This window comes from Rhinatrema bivittatum, chromosome 8 (assembly GCF_901001135.1).
Source record: "Rhinatrema bivittatum chromosome 8, aRhiBiv1.1, whole genome shotgun sequence".
In the NCBI taxonomy this organism is placed as follows: Eukaryota; Metazoa; Chordata; class Amphibia; order Gymnophiona; family Rhinatrematidae; genus Rhinatrema; species Rhinatrema bivittatum.
In genome coordinates this window covers 128,803,430-128,824,777 of record NC_042622.1, presented here as the reverse complement: position 1 = coordinate 128,824,777, position 21,348 = coordinate 128,803,430, and the positions used below count along the sequence as shown (strand labels likewise).

Here is a 21,348-nt window from a genome sequence, read left to right as displayed (position 1 = left end):
TTCCACACTCCCCTGAACCTTTCAACACATTTCCTTTTCCAGAGGCACATGAAACAAGAAAACCATTTTAAAACAGAAGATCTTTTATTTCCTTTGATTAAAGAATATGGTACACAGGAACTACAAAAGGCATCATTCAGGTTTTTGTTTTTTTTGTTTCTTTGTGTTTTTGTTAAAAAAAAAAAATGATCCCTTCATTTTACACAGGTAATTCATTTTCACTTTCAGTGGTCTGAGAGAAGTTCAAGATTTTGTAGCTGTGTTTTGCTTAGCTAGTGATTTTTACCTATTTCTTCAGGAATCTGTTATAGTTAGAATTCACACAATGCACCTTGGTAAAAAAAAAAAATAAAAAAATTGAAATGCGCAAATGGAAAGATCTTCACTCATCGTTACCCACCTGAAGCTTTTTTTTTTTTTCCTGTATTTTCAGAACCTGTTTCATGGAAGTCCTGGTTTTTATTTGACCATCAATCCGCCCTTCCTCATTTTTGCTTCCCTGGCCTGGGAAACAGCTACTTAGGAACATGGCTGTAGTTCTTGGTTAGATCATGCACCAATTCAGTGCAGGAAGAAAACAAGAAAATCAATTTAAAAAATAAAAATTGTGCTTTTAAAAACAAAAGTAACAATCAGCTACTGTCCTTTTGTGTTTTGGAGAGTGCAACCCTCTGTAGGACTTTTAGCTTATTATTATTATTATATTCTATTGCTGAACATTCAAGCTGCATTCCCCCATTTCTTTTTTGTTCATTGATATATAAAAAAGCTTCAGACCCAATCTTTACATTTGCCAAATAATAATAATAATACAATTTTAATTTAAAATATGGCTGGTTCTAAAACAAACTACCACTGTAAGATCTCTCTCCTCACCCCCCCCCCCCCCCCCCACACACACACTTTTCTTCCCACCCCTAGCCCACCCTCCGAGCCACTCAAGGGAAAAATGCAAGAAAGCCAGGGTCTGTAGCTGGAAGCCTTCTGAAAAGGGAGCCCCTCAGAAAGTCCGGTTGTCTTTGGTGTGAATGTGACCGCAGGCAGTAGGAGCTGCTCTGTTGAAGTTAAGACGCTGTGATATTAATAAGGCTTGTGCTTAGACTGAAGTAGGAACTTTAGCCGGGCTGCTGTTGTTGATACTTTGGTTAAGTCTCACCCCCAATAGTTCCTCAATATCTTTTCCCCCACTCCCCACTCCTTCCTCCCTTGCTGCCCATTCCTAGATTTATGCTCTCCTTCGTCTCCCTTCGAAGTTTCGGAAGCTGGCAGGTCTCAACTTCATTTCAGCAAATTGGATGGAGTATTCGTGGCCCTTCCAGTGGAACCAGTTAACACCCTGCAAGAGACAGAAGAGGCGGGATCAGTGCAAGAACTATGAACACAACCTAATTCTTAGGCTAAGCTAAGTAAGGGAGTAATAATAACACCCCATAACTAGTCTAGAAATGCATTAAATTAGTTGAATAAAAAGATATGACCTTATTTTTTTATTTTATTGTTTTGGTTAACCTTAATTTCAGTGTATAATCAGGCATTTGACATTTTGTTTCACCAGATAACCCCCTCAGGTTATCTCTGACAAGGTACTGCTATTTGAAGAACATGTTAAGTGTTGGAAAAGCCAAGTTCTTCATCATTGCCTACTGTGACTCCTGCTAGAAGTAGCTGAAACTGGAGAAAATGAGAGCTATCCCACAGTCAATGCTCCGTTAATAATGCATTTTAGTATATGAGCTCCAAATGGGAGAAAGTTATTATAAATATGTTGAATGATAGAAGAGACTATTAAATAATGCAGTGTTAGTACTCATATTGGTCTGGAGAACACTAGAGTCTTGGTAAGCTGTAATGTGTTTTAATGACAAAATTTATTAATTAATTCAATTTTTATTGTATTTCGGCCCAGCAGTTTCCTCTTGCTCCTTTGGTCTTTTCCAGATCAATCAAAAGTGGCCTCTATTTGGCTACATTGCTATTAGTCTTCATTTGCAAATACCCTGGGTTTTCTTCCCTAATTTTATAACCCCACTCACCCAGCACAGCTATTGTAGTGACAGTCCTTGGGGAGGGCCACAGATTGTGGCTCTTTCTGAAACCTGTTTATGTGATTATCCTGAATCTGACCAATAGGTGCCATTCTTAAGCAATGGCTTAAAATTCCCTCCTTTCTTTAGGGCTGTGAACTCTGCCTCTGCAGCAATTCAACCTCAGTTAGCCCAGAGGACAGAAAATCTGACCCATGAATGAAATCACTGAACCACCAGGCTCACCCAGCTTGTAATGCATTTTAAAGTCAATACCAAAATACAGTCCCAGAACACTAGAGATGTGAATCGTGTCCTCGATCATCTTAACGATCGATTTCAGCTGGGAGGGGGAGGGAATCGTATCGTTGCCGTTTGGGTGTTTAGAATATCGTGAAAATCGTTAAAATCGTGAACCGGCACACTAAAACCCCCTAAAACCCACCCCCGACCCTTTAAATTAAATCCCCCACCCCCAAATGCCTTAAATTACCCTGGGATCCAGCGGCGGTCCATAGCTAAATCGGGGGAAGGGGGAGGGCAGGAAAACCAGCACACTAAATCCCCCTAAAACCCACCCCCGACCCTTTAAATTAAATCCCCCCTCCCGAACCCCCCCCAAATGCCTTAAAGTACCCTGGGGTCCAGCGGTGGTCCGAAACGGGCTCCTGCTGTTGAAGCGTGTTGTCTTCAGCCGGCGCCATTTTGCAAAATGGCTGCCGCAAAATGGCGGTGGCCATAGACCAACACGATTCGACCGCAGGAGGTCGCTTCCGGACCCCCGCTGGACTTTTGGCAAGTCTTGTGGGGGTCAGGAGGCCCCCCCAAGCTGGCCAAAAGTCTCTGGGGGTCCAGCGGGCATCCGGGAGCGATCTCCTGCCGCGAATCGTTTTCCGTACGGATAATGGCGCCGGCCATACGCGTATGGCCGGCGCCATTTTCCGTACGGAAAATGGCGCCGGCAGGAGATCGACTGCAGGAGGTCGTTCAGCGAGGGTTCCGGACCTCCGCTGAACGTACGGAAAACGATTCGCGGCAGGAGATCGCTCCCGGACGCCCACTGGACCCCCAGAGACTTTTGGCCAGCTTGGGGGGCCTCCTGACACCCACAAGACTTGCCAAAAGTCCAGCGGGGGTCCGGAAGCGACCTCCTGCGGTCGAATCGTGTTGGTCTATGGCCGCCGCCATTTTGCGGCGGCCATTTTGCAAAATGGCGCCGGCTGAAGACAACACGCTTCAACAGCAGGAGCCCGTTTCGGACCGCCGCTGGACCCCAGGGTACTTTAAGGCATTTGGGGGGATTTAATTTAAAGGGTTGGGGGTGGGTTTTAGGGGGATTTAGCGTGCCGGTTTTCCTGCCCTCCCCCTTCCCCCGATTTAGCTATGGACCGCCGCTGGACCCCAGGGTAATTTAAGGCATTTGGGGGGGGTTTGGGAGGGTGGGGGATTTAATTTAAAGGGTCGGCGGTGGGTTTTAGGGGGTTTTAGTGTGCTGGTTTTCCTGCCCTCCCCCTTCCCCCGATTTACGATTTTTTGACGATAAATCGGGGGAATTGGTATTGTATCGTGGCCCTAACGATTTTTGACGATTTAAAATATATCGGACGATATTTTAAATCGTCAAAAAACGATTCACATCCCTACAGAACACTATCATAAAAATGTGTCATATGTACATCTTTATAGCACAAATCATTAATATATCTTTTTGACAAATTTTTTATTAGCAATACCCTTGTTACACTATGAATCCCATCATACAAAAAGTTCTTATAAAAAAACATTTAAATATATAAAAAAAACCCACATCAACAAAATTCCACACTCCAAACCAACCATCATACATACTCTCCACAACCACACACAACAATATACACACAACCCTCCGTGCTGAATGGAAATTACTAATATATAGTAATGTAAAAAGCAGACACATTTTAAAGCATTACTTTTTTTTTGTCTGAAGAGGAAAGTGGCAAGGTAATCCTAGAGTGCAGGGATGGCCCACTCCGGTCTTCGAGAGCCACACACAGGCCAGGTTTCAAGATATCCACAATGAATGTGCATGAGATAGATTTGCATGCACTGCCTCCATTGTATGTAGTACATTGGGACATTGTTTTGAGAAGAGGAAGTACCTGGTAGGGATGTACTTTCATTTAAAACAAACTGCATATTTGAACTGAAAATGGCCTGGACCAAAAATATCCCCAAATTTCTGGGTATTCTTGCTTTTTGATTTATTTTTTTTAAGGCTTTCCTGACCCCCACCAGAAACCTGGTCTACCTTACTGGGCTAAGCTAAGCCAAGCCCAGCCAAGGCCTCCTTGGGTCTTTCTGAGCCCCCCTACTGCCCTCAAGAATGCTGTTTTAAGGGCCAGGGACCTCCCGCACCCACACTTATACTTTCCATGGGATGCCTGAATACAGAAATGTGCAAGAGCAATGCCTACTCACTCCTGTTCCACTGGTATCCTTTGGAAAATGACACTGGTGCCATAGTGACATCAAAATGGGCAGCGGTGCCATTTTGTTGTACAGCTGTATGGCCGGCCCTGAGAGAGAGCAATATTTTGGTGTCACTATGGTGCCAATCTCAGGGCTAGCCAGCACCATGTTCCAAAGGACATCAGTGGCGCAGGAGCGGGTGAGCATTGCCCTGCTACGATCTCTATCAAGGACCCCATGGAAGGAGTAAGAGGCGGCTGGGGAGATTCCCAGTCCCAGCAGATTTTTGGAGGGAATGAAAGAGGGGCCTGGGGAGGCCCATTTTGGCTCTTTTTTTAAACATTTATTTCAGTTTGACAAACAAACCAAACTGAAATAAGCATTGATTTTTGAGGCCAATTTCAGTAAGACATTTAGTGGACAAGTTATCTGGCGGAATATATGTGACTAAAGTTATCCAGCTACTTAATTTAAAACCTAACTGGCTATTTTAAAACACAACCAGTTAGGTTTTTAGTTATCTGGCTGTCTGTGGCTAGATAACTTTAGTTCCATATACACCTCTCTTGGTATAAGTAGGTAGAGCAGAACTTGGGGAACCATAAAAACATCAGACTGTGTAGTGCACAGACACTGGGAATGTGCATACTTGGGAATCTTGGGATTTAGCTTGGAGACTCTGGAATTCTGAATGAATTGCTAGATCTCTAGACTAATACCTGAAAACTCCAGGTGCCCAGAATAAAGAACATCTGGAGCAACAGGCCTGAATGAGGAGGAGCACTGGGGCCACACAGAGGACAAGAGGTACACTGGCCCTCGTGTGGCATGAGGAGGAAGACCAGCAGCGTCAACCTCCCCTCGCATGAGCGCATTGGCCCCTCTGAGTGCAGGAAGGGCAGCAGCACCAGCCCATGCAGGAAAAATGAAACAGGGTTAGCGTGGGCCCATGCTGCTGAAGGAGAAAGACGAGGAATATTGGTCCCATGTGCCTAATCAGGATTGAGGTGAGGATGGAGAGAATGAGTGTGCATGTGTGTATGGATAAGGGAGAGGAGTGAGTGAGAGTGCATGTGTGTATGTGTGTGTGTGATGGATAAGGGAGAGGAGTGAGTGAGAGTACATGTGTGTGTGTGTGTGTGTGTGTGTGATGGATAAGGGAGAGGAGTGAGTGAGAGTGCATGTGTGTGTGTGTGTGTGATGGATAAGGGAGAGAAGTGAGTGAGAGTGCATGTGTGTGTGTGTGATGGATAAGGGAGAGGAGTGAGTGAGAGTACATGTGTGTGTGTGTCTGTGTGTGTGTGTATGTGTGTGTGTGTGTGTGTGTGAGAATGCATGTATGTGGGTGAATAAGGAGGGAGAGTAAACATGTTTGTGAAAATTAACATATATGTGTATGTGAGTGTGGTTAGTATGTGTGAGAAAGAAACTTGTGTACATGGTGCTACTGACTCGGTCCCCTTACCCGCTACCCTGCAACAATCTCAGGGTGACTGGAAAACAAAAGTTCCAAGGTATGGGAATGTGGTGGCGGGAACTGGCAGAGAAGTAGAAGCAAACTACAGTTGCAGAAAGGAAGGGAGTGAGCCATGAGGAAGTGCCTATGTAGTGTTGGAGACTTCTGTTTGAGATGGCTGGGCTGAGATCTGAGAGGGGCAGCTGGCTTTGGCACCAGTGAGTCTCCTGGAGAGTGGGATACTGAGAAGGCTTGGGAGTGGGAAAGAGAGGGAGATGCTGCAGGATGGGAAAGGGTTGGCAGCAAGCAAGAACTTTACATACAGGCCGATACAGTACAGTGCGCTCTGGTGGAGTGCACTGTTAGCCCGGATTTGGCTGCGCGTTTTCGACGTGCTAGCTTTACCCCTATACAGTAAGGGGTAATAGCGCGTCGAAAACGCGCAGCCAACCCCCCCAAAAACTAATAGTGCCCGAAACATGCAAATGCATGTTGATGGCCCTATTAGTTATTCCCGTGCGATCCAGAAAGCAAAATGTGCAGCGAAGCTGCACATTTTACTTTCAAAAATTAACGCCTGCCCAAAGGCTGGCATTAATTTCTGCTGGCGCCGGGGAAGTGTACAGAAAAGCAGAAAAAATTGCTTTTCTCTAGTGTCCCTAGCGCTTCTTTTTACCGTGGGCCCTCATTTGCATACTAAATCGCGCGCACAGGAGAGTGGCCTGTGCACGTGTCGGGAGAGCGGGTGCTCGCTTCGGAGTGCCGGCTCTCCCGCGGGTTTTATTGTATCGGCCTGATAGTGATACAGCAGTACTGGGATGGGGGGAATTCACTTTATGTGCCATGAACAGCGGCACAAGAGCAAAGTGTGTATGTATCTGAGAGAGTGTGTGTGTATGTGTCTGTGTCAGATAAAGAGAGACACCCCCACACACACTTTGTTTGAGAGTTTGAGTCTGGGTATTTGACACAAAGACATACACACTCTCTCTTGCTCTCAGACACAAAGACATGTCTACACACTGAGAATGAAAGCAAGTATGCTGGTATCTTTGTGTCAACGAGAAAGACATACCTTCTCCCCAATACATACACATCGCTCTCTTAGACATAAAGGGCCGGATTTTCAAAGGCCTATGCACACCGGGCCTATTTTATAAAAGCCTGGTGATGCGCATAAAGCCCCAGGATGCGTCTAAGTCCCGAGGCTTTACTAAAGGGGCAGTCCGGGGGCGAGCGGGGGTAGGGTGGTCCAGGGGCGGGGCCTGAGGCCTACTGCACAGCGGCCATTTGTTGCTGTGTTAGAGGATTGTGTGCCGGCAGGCTGCCGGGGCACACAAACAGTACCTGCCTACAGGCAGGCGCAAAAGGTATAACAAAAATTTGAGGGGGGTTAGAATAGGGCTGGGGGGGGAAAGGTTAGGGGAAGAGGTGGGAAGGTTAGTTAAGGGGGAAGGGAAGTTCCCTCACAAGCCGTTCCAATTTCAGAGTGGCCTGGGAGGGAACGGGGTAAGCCCGTGGGTATCAGCGCGTGCAAGATGCACTAGTGTGCAAGCCCTTGTGCGCACCGATCCCTGATTTTATAACATGTGTGCGCCTGCGTGCACATGTTATAAAATTAGGCGTACATGTGTGCGCGCTGGGTAGCATGCACATGTACGCCCACATGTATGTCTGAAAATCTACCCCAAAGTGTGTGTGTGGGTGTCTCTCTGATACTAGGACATACACACATGTTTTCAGTGTGCTTTGTGTCAGAGAGGGAGTCACACACACATCATCTCTTACAGTAGGTGTGTATGTCTAAGAATGTGTGCCAATATGAAAATCTGTCTGTGTTTGTGTCCAAGAGATTGTGTCTGACATAGTGTATGTCTGAGAGTGTATGTGTGCCAAACACTGTGGGCAGTGTGGTTTTCTCAATACTTGGCAACTGGTCCAAGAATTAATTGGTTGTCAAGAGACTTTACCATGCCAGGAATCCAGGATACATCTATATATGAGAGATGTAACCATACTTTTTTGGTGGGGGGTAGGCAACTGATTGCATGAATGGAAGGAGGACAGCAGCTCTGCTTGCTCATCCCTGGCATATGGTGTGTTCTACTTCTTAGTTATTCAGGAACAATGTGAAATTTATTTTGGAGATATTGTGGCTGAATTCTGTCAGGTTTCTAAAGGCCTGGTGTGTTTTGGGGAGCTGCTGAAGCACGTGCTGCAGGAAAAATGTACAAGGGAGTCAGACACAAAACCCAAGGGCTGGTTTTGAAAAAAATCTCCAAAGCTGATATTTTCCTGTAATCCACGCTGGATAGATGCCTGCTACTGACTGGCTGTTGTTCCTGCTCATTCTAGTCACTGGAGGCTTGGGTAAACAAAAATGCTTTCAACCGCTTTCTGAAACTGGTTAATGAGGTCTCGGATTTCAGCTCACTTCCGAGGGAAGTCCAAAGAAGCAGACCAGGAACACCAAACATACACTGACTAGATTCAGCTAACCTTACAAGTTTCAATGATGATACATCTAGTAAGTTTGAAAATGAAGATCGGTGTAAATAACAGGGATGATAAAACCCAAGGACTGATTTAAAGCACTTCGGGGCCAGTCCATTTATAGCTTTAAAAATAATTGTAAGGATTTTAAACGTGATTCTTCCTGATATTGGGAGCCAATGTAATCCGTGGAGTATAGGAATAATGTGTTCGTGGAGAGAAGTGCTTGCCAACAAATGGGCTGCTACATTTTTGGATCAGCTGAAGGGCTCAGGGTGGTCTGCGGAAGAGCTAGGTAGAATGAACTACAGTAGTCCATCTGTGTTATTATGTAAGCTTGAATAATGGCTCAAAAATCACTGTTAAGAATGAAAGGTTTGACATTTTGCAAGAGGTGAAGCTTAAAAAAGGAACTATATTTTAACTATATTTTTGATATAAGCATGCAAAGATAAAGGGAACTACAGCTGGATACCCAAGTTATGCTCAGAGGAGATGATAAGGATCTGTAATCCATTGAATAACAAAGCAGTTGGCACATTGAGGACAGGAAAGTGGGCTAGTAAGATAATTTCTGTCTTTTTAGATTTCTCATTAGCCTGTTATTCAACAGCTAATCACTGTTGATAGATAGAAATTTTTGTAAACACTTCTTGCATAGAGGATTCAACAGGAAAAAAAGAACTGAATGTCATCAGTATAAAGATGGTAACTCACTCCAGGACTGGCCAGTACCCAACATAATGGGGAAATGAGGAGCTTAATAAGAGTAGTGGAAAGCATAGAGATTTGTGGAATGCCAGTTCACAACTCATAAAGTGAATCTGGAGTTACCAAGTGAGAGCACTGGGAATGCTCACTTAGGAAAGAAGAAAACCATTTGTAGGCAGTAGAGCCAGTCTAAAAGGATTCAGTGGTTAAATGTGTTGAACACTGATGAAATGTTGAGAAGGATCAAAAAGAAAGTAGTACCAGAATCAAATCCATGATAAAATGTGTCAAGGCATGAAATCAGGAGAATGTCAACACTGTGTGAAGGCCTGAAACCATATTGAAAATCATCTAAAAAGCTATTTTGATTAATGAAGCGGCGCAACTGTTTAAAGAAATTCTCTTCAGTCACTTTAGCCAAGAATAGCAGTGCGGAGATAGGTGTTTTGTTATTAAGCTCTGCTGAGACAAGATTAGTCTTCTTTAGCACAGGGCATACTAATGCTCTTTTCAAAGGACCAGCAAGACGCCCTTCAGAGAGAGAGAGTTGACCAGCTTAGCAATATAATTGTTTGCATCAGATCTGCATCTTAAAACGGACAGATGAAATCAGATTCAAAGGGCAGAAATTATCTTTAAGCACTAGAATAATCTCAGCAGTTTCAGATGCTGATGTAGCCTTGAAAGTTGACCAGGATGGTTGACTATGTTCATTTACAAATAATACCAGTGATGAGACCTGGGAGGTAGAGAATTGATTTGATATCTGTTTGACCTTGTCAGAGAAGTAAAGAGCTAATTTTTCACAGAAGATCCAACTTAGGTTTAACCAGCATGGAATTCACTTTGTCACAAGGCAGTGGCTTGGATCTGCAAGGAAAATTAATTCACTTTGGCAGCATTAATGGTAAGAAGGTAGTACCAGAATCAAATCCCCGCTAAAATGTGGAATGGTCATAGGTAGACTTGGATTTATGGAAGACAAATAGAGAGTTAGATGAACCACACAAATAAATAGTAAAACAACATGAGTGGTACACAAAATAATAATAAATAAATAGATATTAAAATATATGAATAAATAGATATTTAAAAATGTGTGATAAAATATTACAAATGTAACATCAATAAAAGCATAATTACAATAAAAGCACATGTAGAATTAGCACAATGATGGATTCAATACACCTGACATAGCCACGTTTCAACAAGATGACTGCTTCAGGGGTGATTATGTAATTGGTCATCCTTATTCTCTCCTAGCTAAGAGGAGAGGAGGCTGACCATTGGACCATAAATGAGTTTTAAAATCACAAACCTAAAAACAGCTGTAAAAATTCCAAGGCACCCTAAGATGCACCAGAAATGGTAAAATGAATATTCTTCCTTACTTATTTTAAAATAGAAATCACAGCTCACAGTGGACAGTCTGCAGCACTGCACCATAGAATGAACCAATATTATTACCACTGGTTTCTATGTTTGTGATTTTAAAGCTCGTTTATTGGTTCTGTGGCCAGCCTCTTCGCCTTTTAGCTAGGAGGGAATAAGGACGATCAATGATATAATCACCCCTGAAACAGACATCTTCTCGAAACATGGCTATGTCTGGTGTATTGAATCCATCATTGTGCTAAATTTATATGTGATTTTATTGTAATTATGCTTTTATTGATATAAAATTTGTAATATTTTATCACTCATTTTTAAATATATATTTATTCATATATTTTAATATTTATTTATTCATTATTTTTTTGTGTACCTGACTTTGATTTATGCCAAAATTATTTGGTACTTCATAAATTGCACTTCAAATCTATTAAGATAGACATATACCAAGGAGCAAAGTTGCTTTTCTGACTGATTACAGTCTTTAAGGGGACCAGTACATTCAAAGAATTATTGAGAGCTGAATTCCAGTAGGCAACCGTGATATCCTAGTCCATGACTAAAAATTCTTGGAGACATGGTACCCAAATTTCATGCAACTGCTCAATTTTAAAGGGGGAATGTGTCTGTCTGAAGTGGCTGGAAATTTGAAAATATATGAATAGGGCCCAAGGGGATCCCAGCCTGGAAGCTGATCAGAAACTAATCTGACCAAGGAACCTCTGTGCACAAGTAGTGAAAGTACGTTTGGTCTGGCCAATTTTCATGCACAAAAACTAAATTCAACCTATGACTTTGTTGGTGCTTGGAGTAATCAATGGCCTGAATCCACCCCATGGCCATCATAGTGTCTAAGAAATCTTCACAAGCGGAAGAAAGTAGATCTTCATCAACATGAAAATTAAAATCATCCAGCACAATATAGCTCTTGATGATGGCTTTCAGATAAAATAAAGACTGTCAGCAATGAGTGATAGAAGCTCAATAAGCCAGGGAGGCTATGACCTAAGCAAATTCACCACCCTGCAGAGGAAAGCCACATTGGAAGTTCCAGGTGGAGAATATCATTGAAAGAGACCACTACCAGCTTAAGGTGGTTCTCAGCAACAACTAGTAACCACCCTCACCACGTCTATGTGGGTGGGGTAAAGAAAAAAAAAATCATAGTTAAAAATGCAAAACTGATGCCATAGTGTGGAGTCAGCCTGGAGAAACCATGTTTCTGTAACACTAAGCTGGTCTGGTCTGGTCTAGTTTCAGTGAGATAGTAAATAAACACTGGTAATTTCTTATAGATTGGCCATTTACCAAGGAAAAGGAGATCAGTGAGACAAATGGATCCTGAACTCCCTTGTAGCTGGGAAGAAAAACCAGGGTAGGCAAGGGTAGCTTCCTATTGTTCTATGAATGAGAAATGATAATGAGTCATTTGGCCATATCATGTTTGCCAGATAATGTAATGGCCTCTCCGTGGGCTGGCTTCAATATTGGAGTACATAGCTAGAGAAAGACACTAGCTGCAGCTGAAGACAGAGCTAATTAGTTTAACAGTTCATGCACAAGTGCACAAAAGAGCGCGCAAAGGAGCGGACTTCTTTGTTGCGCTCCTTCATGCATGCGACATGGCGTCTCCAGCATCAAGTCAGGAGGGTTTCGCTCTCCCAACCCCTGATGTCATTGAAGAGACGGGGCTGGAGAGGCACAATGGTCACATAGGATGCAGGCAGGCAGTAGGAGCTATTAGAGTGAGGGCACATCTGTAGAAAACACAGCATTGTGTCTCCGATGGGGCAAACTGGCATAAGGAAGTAAGGACACACTGGAAGAGCGGAGGTGAAGGATTTCATTTGTACAAAGGACGGATACAAGGAAAACTGAAAATGTATGACTTTATGCACAAATTAAAACCTATGGCCTGGATTCACCATTCTATCGCAGAATGGTGAATCCAGCGAAAACAGGGGGTGGGAGGGCGAAGGGGGGATGGGCCTGCGAAAGCTGGCAGCCATCGCACCGCCGCAGTGTTATCGCTGCTGGCTTTCGCACCCAATAGCGCCACCGTGAAAGGTGGCGCTATTGGGTGCGCTACTGGTGACGATAACGTGGCTTACCTTATCACCGCCAGTGAAGACATCACGGAGTTCGCTCCGATGCCGCCCCAACTGCCCCAACCTCCCCAACTCCGCCCCTAGCAAGCTACTGCATGCGAAAAGGGACTTTTCGCATGCGATAGCGGCTTATTGCATGCAATAAGGTTTACAAAATGACCCCCTTAGTTTGGCTTGAGCTGTATCCTATGATTTCCATCAATAGATTTATTGTCAGAAAATGTTGCTGGGGACATTGAGCAGCCACTTGGATATTACCATAGCTAATATTACTATAGCAGTCCTTACAATGACCATGGTAAAAGCAATCCAAAGGTGAAGTGAATGCATTCAGAACTTCTACACCATTCTCTATAAAGCCTTCTGAACTTAGGAGCAGAGTAACTTTAAGGTTTTCTGTATCTTTGCCTCCTTTCATTGATTTAAGGAGGCAAGGGAGAGCTGACTCACATACAGATTGCGGCAACTCACCTGACTGTGGCTGTTGTCGCCATATCTTCCCATCAAGTTGACTCTGTGGCAATTCTTATACCAGAAGGCTCCCTTATAAGACAGAGCGCAGTTGGTGATGGCTGAGTCATTGTCCTTGTCAAGGGTAGAAAAAGCACGCCCATTGTGGTAAGTCATGGAATCACCTACAACGGAGAAGAAACCAGTCAGCCATCATGATCTCAAAGTTTTGATTACATAAACAAGAAATAACCCATATAGGACTTCTCGATATAAGACTATAAAATGAATCTAAAACCATATTTTTCATGGTAAGAAATGCTAAATTTTTAAACGATTAATTGGAAGTTAGACATGTAAAATAGGGAGGTAAGTGTATAAACTGTCCATATGTATACAATGCAGATTTTTAACAGCTTTAAAATAAGTGCATTATTTCATTACATGAATAACTTTATATGTACAGGAAAGGAGCATTTTGAGGAAGATGGATATTGACCAAGTTTCAAAACCAGATTGTGGATTTACCTTAGTTTGAAAATTGAGGGGATTTTGTATGCATAATTGAACATACATATGTAAGCCTGTAGTTGTACACTTCCTGAAGATTTAAGCCATGAGCACCTTTTCAAATTGAATTGCTCTCTTATTTTAATGGATTTGTATTCATATTACAGTGGGAATAACCTAACAATTAGGGCACAATAATTTAAGATGTCTGTTAGACAGCCTATCTGCTGAACTGAGATTCCAGACAGCATCTTCCAGGTCTTAAAGCAATTTAAGCTGGTTGACGGAAAAAAACATGTTGAAATGTTTAGCTGAGGTTGCTAATGTGTAGCATAACTGCATGCATCCTTTGAGAGTGGAATAAACTGAAACAGATTCTATCAGGGCACATACAATGGGAATTTGCAAATCTCAGTGAGAGGATCTCTTGTGAATGCCTGGAAGGTTTTAAAAAAATCTGTAGCACATTTTCAGAGTGTATGGTATGAGGAAGCAATTGAAAAGCTGAATATTTCACTTTTCTTTAACATAGACTTTGCTTTGGTAAGAAAACCAAAAATGGTGGCAGAGGAGGCAGCCTCCTTGTGTATTCTGGGTTATTATACAACAACCAGCAGCTTGGAAGATTTTAGACAATAATTACAAAATGAATTTGCCTATATATATCTCTTGGCATCAGAACAAGATTCCTACAGGCTTTAATATTTAATACTAGGGTGCGCCTGAGAAAAACTTTGGTTTCATTTTGTTTACCATTGTTATTGCTTCTGTGTTTTAGCATGTGCTAAAATGCAAAAACAAAACAGATTTGTTTTTTGTTTTTCCGTTTTGTTTTGGATGGTAAACGATACAAAATAAATCAACAAATATCCTTAGAGTTTTCAGTGTCATTTAGATGACAGTGAAGATTGACCTTGTGAGGGAGTTTATAGGAAATGCCCTCAGACTACCTTAAGGGACTGGGCACATCTGTCTCGCCCAGTCCTCCTTAAGATCTAGAGCCACAGGAATCCTTGGTGATGGGAGGAACCTCTCACCAGAGTACAAGAACCCAGGACCTAGAAGGGTTAGCATGGCCTTGGGGAGTAGAGAAGAACCCATTCTATGCAAAGATCTTCTATGTGTAATGTCTGTGTGCTACTTGAACTTAAGGTGACTTTTCTTTCACTGTAAATAAATTACACAGTGCCAGAATCTGCCTCCTTATTCCTTCTGGCTGTTTGCCAAGCCACTATCCCCAAGTTATCACAAACCTGTTATTTTCTTTCTCATTTTAATGGTACTATTGATTATTAAACATTGCTTTGTGCTACCTGAAAAAGCAATTCACAAGTTAAGTAAAATGAAAAGAAATGGCTCCACATCTTGGGCAAGTCACTTTACCCTCCATTACCTCAGGTACAAAGTTCGCATGAATAGTGCCCACAATAATAAAAAAAAAAAAGGTCATGTTCAAGGAAATTTTTGAGTTACCTCAACACATGTTAAATTTATCACACCTGTGATGAGAGAGAGAGAGAGACTCTTTATAAGAGCATCAAATTAGTCATCTATTTATACTACTATAGGAGGGTAATCTAATAACTCAAGGTGAAGTTTTGGTGGTGGTCTAGGGTTTGGGGGACAGTTTTACATGCCCAGTCAGATGTAGTGGTATAAATAGATGACTAATATGTGCAGCACCCCAGAGGTGCTGTCTCTCTCTCCCTCTCCCTCTTCCAAAACAGGATTTGTGAAAAATCCCATTTCAGGCACAACGCATAGCTATCGCAGGCATAACACTAGGAAAAAAGGTGTAGTTATATCCCGCAATAGCATGCATAACACATGCGTTGTGCTATAGCATGCAGCGTTAGCATTTCTCGTTTTCATTTACTCCTCCCAAAATCCGCCCACTTGAATAAATTTTGGAAATTTGCATGGTCAGTGGGCAATGCAATAAATAACACCTGCATTATGGCATTATCACGGGCTTTAGGGCTCTAATGCATTTTGATGAATGACCCTGTAAGATTGTAAGCCCTCTGGGGATAGGGAAATACCTACAGTACCTGAATGTAATCTGCTTTGAAGTGCCGAAAAAGCAAGAAAGGCAGAATATAAAAATCAAAACAAATAAATAAATAAAGTTAAATACATTTTATATTTTGACAAAATACAAACCTCTACCTCTGGGGTGGATGGCTAAGAGCACAGACTTTTCTTGTACCAGGACTGCATAAAATCTTCCAAAGGGCAATAGAAATAGTTATACTATAAAAATATTAGGGGATCTGGATGATTATAGCATTGCTTCTGTGCATACATGACCTCACTTGGAGCCATAGGAGGGGCTAAAGGCTGTGAGGGAGAAGGGCCGATGTTTGCATCATAGGGGCAGTGAATGCAGCAGTCGTGTGGGCAATGGAAGGGCTGGTGGGTTTTCACAGGCCCCACTAGAATACCAAAGCGGAGAAGCTGCACAGGTAGTAAAAGAGGAGATGGGATTTTCCAGCACAAGGAAACAAAAAGATATCAAGTGAAGGCAACAGCAGCAGAATTGCTGGGGGCTGCCTGGGCACCTATAGTGCAACAAGAAAATAAAAACAAATGGAGGCATTGGCACCACCAGCACAGGAAAATCACCACGAAGTGAGAGGGACCAAGAGGAGGAAGACAGTGAGAGGAGAGGGGAGGACCAGAGTAGGTGGAAGAGGATGAAGGGAGGGAGTGGTGGGAGAGTGAAGAGGAGGGATGATGGAGGGAAGCAGTGGGAGAGAGATGGGTGTATGGGAAAGTGAGGGGGAGGGGAGCAATGGGAGGGGTGTATGGGAGAGTGAGGGGGTGAGGGGGTGAGGAGCAGTGGGAGAGAGGAGGTACAGAGTGTGAAGGAAAGGAGAGCAGTGGGAGAGAGAGGGAGAGGCAATAGAAAGGGGAGGGAGGCTGGAAGAGGGTAATGTGCAAATCCCCATCTACTACCTCATCCTTCTTCAGCACACACACACACACACACAATGCACCCCCCCTCACCCCCCTCACCCCCCCACACACACATACCACTCAACAATCCCCCACTCACATAAACCTACACTTGACCCCATTTCTTCCCCCATACCCAACTCCCTCACATACACACAAATTGCCTCAATACACACACACCAACTACCCTGCCCCCAACACACCCACACCAACTCCCATGCCCCCCTCATATAGGGGAGGGGGTGTTTGTGGACATTGTAAGGGGAAAATAGTTCATGCCTCAATACATACACCCTCATTCTCACCTTCCCACAACATAGACACATACCCATTCCCCCCTGTGTGCACTTATATGACGGGTGTAATGGGAAGTGAAATTGAGAAGTGAGTGGATATACACACTCGCACCCTCTCACTCACACAGGGGAGGTGAACGAAGAAGAGTGGATGGAAAATGGGGGGTAGGTTCCCCCAAAAAACATACATATACACACTCATACACACACACACACACACACACACACAAAACAAACACATTCCCACTCACCTCCTGAATATCACTCACATCCATAACACATACATACCATTCCCACACAGATAGGGAGGAGGATAATATGAATGGTGCAAGGAGGAAACATGCATATACGCCCATGACCCCCCCTCCCACCATTCACACCCATCAACTCAACAACACATACCACCTCACCACATACTCATACCCCGCCAATTACCATATACCCCATTACCACCACCACCTGTATCCCCCATTTCACACTCCTGCTGCAAGCCCTTACTCATGCTTTCCCCATTGAATATGCTCTCCTTTCTTCACTCCTAACAGAGCACGTCAAGACACCGATAATATTCATATCCAGCTAATGGAGTCATAAAACAAGCTTTTTGATGTTGCCATGCAATTATCACTTTCTCTTTTTGGGGTGTTCTCTTAACATCCATGCACACTCAGTCAAGGGGAAAAAGGAGGGGTTGGGTCAAGAATCCTATAGCTCTCTCTCACCCTGCCTTTCATTAAAGTCGCTTGCCCTACCCAGCCATTTCTTGCATTTTCCACCTAGGCATGGACATGGAGTCTACAGCAGAACTTTCACTGATGGAGTTGGTGAGTTAAGCGAGCAGGTGTGCAGCCCCAAGTGATTATTAAAGATTATTATCTTTAATACTAAATTCAATTGGATTAAATGAGACATAGGCACATATAGTATCTATGCAGTTTTACAAGTTTTGCTTTGGTCATGGCAAAGAAATGGTCTTTGGCAGTGCTGGAAACATAGCCTTTCTAAAGAGTTGGACTAATTATGTAACACTGTTTTTCCCACCTGCTGTGCCACTGTATCCCTCCACTTTTAGCCTGTAGCGGGTCTTGGAATCGCCAACAATAAATTTGTCATAGATTGCATAGGCAGTCTCATCTCCATCTCTAAGATCAACACGAAGCTCATACTGACCCTCGCCAGTAATCTGGTGAAGATTCTCCAGACCTGCCACACAGAAGAAAAAGTGCATGTGCACAGTCAGATTTTCCCTCTTTAGGTTACCTGTTTGGTCTTAACAGGCCTGAAGTGCCAGTGTCACATATTCACGTAAAAATAATACTACATGAAAGACAGTTTATCATCTACTGAAACCTTCTGTTAATGAATAAAACATCTCCAAAGGATTTTGAGGTCTATAAACAAGCATTAACATCAATATTAGGGTCATAATGTCCACAATTGTGCTTTTTTGATTTGTTAAACTATACTAGATTTAAATTTAAACTGCAAAGAAAAATAAAATAATAATTTCCACTATGAACGAGCAAACTAGTTCAAAGCGGTCTCAAACCAGATGGATTTCAGCTTGGCTTAATCCTACAAGCATCTGTAGATCTCGGAAAAAGCCAGCACTGTTCAGCAGAAATCCACAAGAGGTTCATGCAGATCTGCGGACATATCTTGAGTGAATACATAGTGGATTTTCCCGGAAGCTGCTGCTTCCTTTTTTTTTTTTTTTTAAATAAAGGGTTCTCATACTGATCTGACAAATTCATAGAGATTCTATGTGAGTTTGTCACATTAGTTCATGAACCTCTTTTGAAAAAGTTCACGTCTCCAATTTTCATTCAAACCATCAATGGAGGAGCTCAGAACGATCATCCTGCCTCATTTATTGCCATTTTCTATGACTCTGCTGACAGGGAAATTGAAAATCATATTATATTTGCATAATAGAATGGTCAGTTCTTTTTGAAATGGTATTAACTGTCAATCAGGGACTTGCCACTGTTAATACTGGCTAGATATGATTGAAGGTCCCAGGATCCATGGTGAGTGTTTTTCCATTTACATGTTTTAACTATCAGAGCTATTCCTAGAGCAGAAAGCAGTATCACACAGGATGTAAATTTTTACTAATGACTGGTGACTTTGGAAGGTAAAGTCAATTGCCTTCAGTCACCCATCCACTCTGACCCAGGGTGAATGTACGTGATTTAGGATATTAGTACATGTTTATAGTGGTGGGGTTCCTAGCACTCTTGATCTTATCCAAAAGTGGTTGCTCCTTCTGCTATATACTGTATACAGTATTAGAATATTCAGCAGATCATCAAACTAATCCTTTTATCTAGTTCAGTTGTTCCAAAATCCAGTCTTTAAGAACCCCCTACAAACTCTGCTTTTCAGGGTTATCAAAACATGCAGGTTAGCTTTGGTTCTTAGACTAAATGAATAAGAGTGGATCTCATGAATATTAATTGTGGCTATTCTGAAAGCAGATCTGTTCAGGCTCTTGGGTACCAAGTTAGATAAGTGCCGCTCGGGCCACTTTCTGGACAGGCAATGATAAATCCAAATATATAAGCTACTGATCTACAAAAAATACCCCTGGTTATTATAAAGATTTATATAACTTCAATTTGAGTTTTCTTAAGCTACTTTTCTCCTCTCTTTCCCACAATTTTTTTGTCTTCCTCTTTGTAGCTAGAGATCTAGACATATGGCAGAATTCTCTGAAGATCTTATGAAATGTATTCTAGTACCAAATCTACATATGACCGCAGACAGTTTGTAACAGCAAAGATCTTGTGACATACCAAGCCAGAATTCTCCTTTCAGGTTTCCAAATCCAGCAGTGTAGTTCCTCCAGTTTCTGTAGAACTCTTCTTTCCCATCAACACGTCTCAAGAACACCTGCAGAGTGACAATGAAAATTTTATATCTGATGACCTAAACAATCATGGATACTGACTTGGATGCAACAGAGTTAAGAAAACATGTGGCCTCTTCTAGCCCCTCAATATTTCCAATAGCTAATCTTAATCTGTTTTTTTTTTATGGTCATTACTTTGACACCCCTCAATGTTCCTGCAGCTCAAAGCTTTTTTTTTTGGGCTTCGTAGTTTTTCCTTTTTCTATCAGCCAATAGGAAGCAGTGCTGGAAGTATGACATCATAAGACTTAATTTACAACTACCCACAGATATGTTCTACTAATTTAATAAAGCCAATTTCTCACTGTTTCTGGTCATTTCAGCAATGGTTCTGAGACCAGGAGCCAAGCACCCATGTTCATTCTGGAACTCTATATCCTGTGCTTTAAATCTAGCTATCAGGTGTCACAACGATGACCTCCTCCTCCCAGGGTCTATGAATGCTGCCTCCACAACATGTACAATCCCAGGTAGCCTAGGGTACAGAAAACATGACTCAGGGATTGAACCAAGGACCTTTTGTATTATGGTGTACAGTACTTGCCACCTGGCTGGTCCTATATTTTTGATAGTTTTAATTATTTTAATGTTAACATAACATAAGAATTGGGTCAGACCGAGGGTCCATCAAGCCCAGTATTCTGTGGCCAATCCACATCAGATGTACCTGGCAAGATCCCAAATTGTAAATAGATCCTATGCTGCTATCACACAGTGATAAGTAGTGGCTGTTCCCTAAGTCTACTTGGTTAATAAAAGTTTATGGACTTCTCTCTCAGGAACTTGTCCAAACTGTTTTTAAACCCAGTTATGCGAACTGCCTTAACCATATCCTCTAGCAATGAATTCTGGAGCTTAATTGTGCACTGAGTGAAAAAGAATTTTCTCCAATTTGTTTGGAATATGCTACGTAAATTACTAACTTCATGGAGTGTCCACTAGTCTGCATTTTTTGAAAAAGTAAATTACACAGAAACATAAACATAGAAACAGAGAAAAGATGGCAGAAAAGGATCGATGGTCCATCCAGTCTGCCCAGCAAGCTTCCCATGGTAGTATTTGCCTCACTGTGCAGGTTACCTCTATGCATCAGTCAGTTTTGCTTGATGTGCTTTGCTTATGGACTTGGCTGGAGAAGTAGTCCTGTGTTTTTTTCTAACTGTCTGAGCATCAGTACCCAAGACTGTAAAAATGTCATGACTCATGTTGGTTTCCCTGAATCCAAATTTCTCTTTCCTTTCAGCCCCCGCCCCTCTTCTTCGAAGCAGAGAGCAATGTTGTAGTTGTTACAAAAGCATCAAGGCTTATTGGTTAAGGGTAGCAATCCCATACTTCTATTAAGGGTAGTAACCACTGCACTGTGCTGGTTACTCCCATGCTCAGCAGTTCCTCAGACCCTAAAAGTCTATCTAAATCCAATTCCTTTTTAACCCTGCTGTTAAAGCAGAGAGCAATGTTGGAGTTGCATCAAAAGTATCAAGGTTTATTTGGTTAAGGGTAGTAATCGCCGCACCAGCAAGTTACCCCATGCACACTTTTTTTCGTTTCCATTAGGACTTGGCCATAGAAGTAGTCCTATCCTTTTTTC

The 21,348-nt window shown here is 42.6% G+C and overlaps 1 protein-coding gene across 2 annotated transcripts in view; it reads right to left on the bottom strand.

Annotated features, from left to right (window-relative positions):
* Nucleotides 1-898: 898 nt before the first annotated feature.
* The window catches only part of TNC (tenascin C), a 163,878-nt gene continuing 143,428 nt past the window's right edge, over nt 899-21,348 (bottom strand). For both annotated transcript variants that reach the window (XM_029611938.1, XM_029611936.1), the window contains 4 exons: nt 19,645-19,741; nt 17,888-18,049; nt 13,104-13,267; nt 899-1,336 (listed from right to left, as the gene is read on the bottom strand). In XM_029611938.1, coding sequence (XP_029467798.1) covers nt 1,226-1,336; nt 13,104-13,267; nt 17,888-18,049; nt 19,645-19,741 — 534 coding nt within the window. In that variant the 3' untranslated portion in view covers nt 899-1,225. The remainder of the gene's footprint in view (nt 1,337-13,103; nt 13,268-17,887; nt 18,050-19,644; nt 19,742-21,348) is intronic.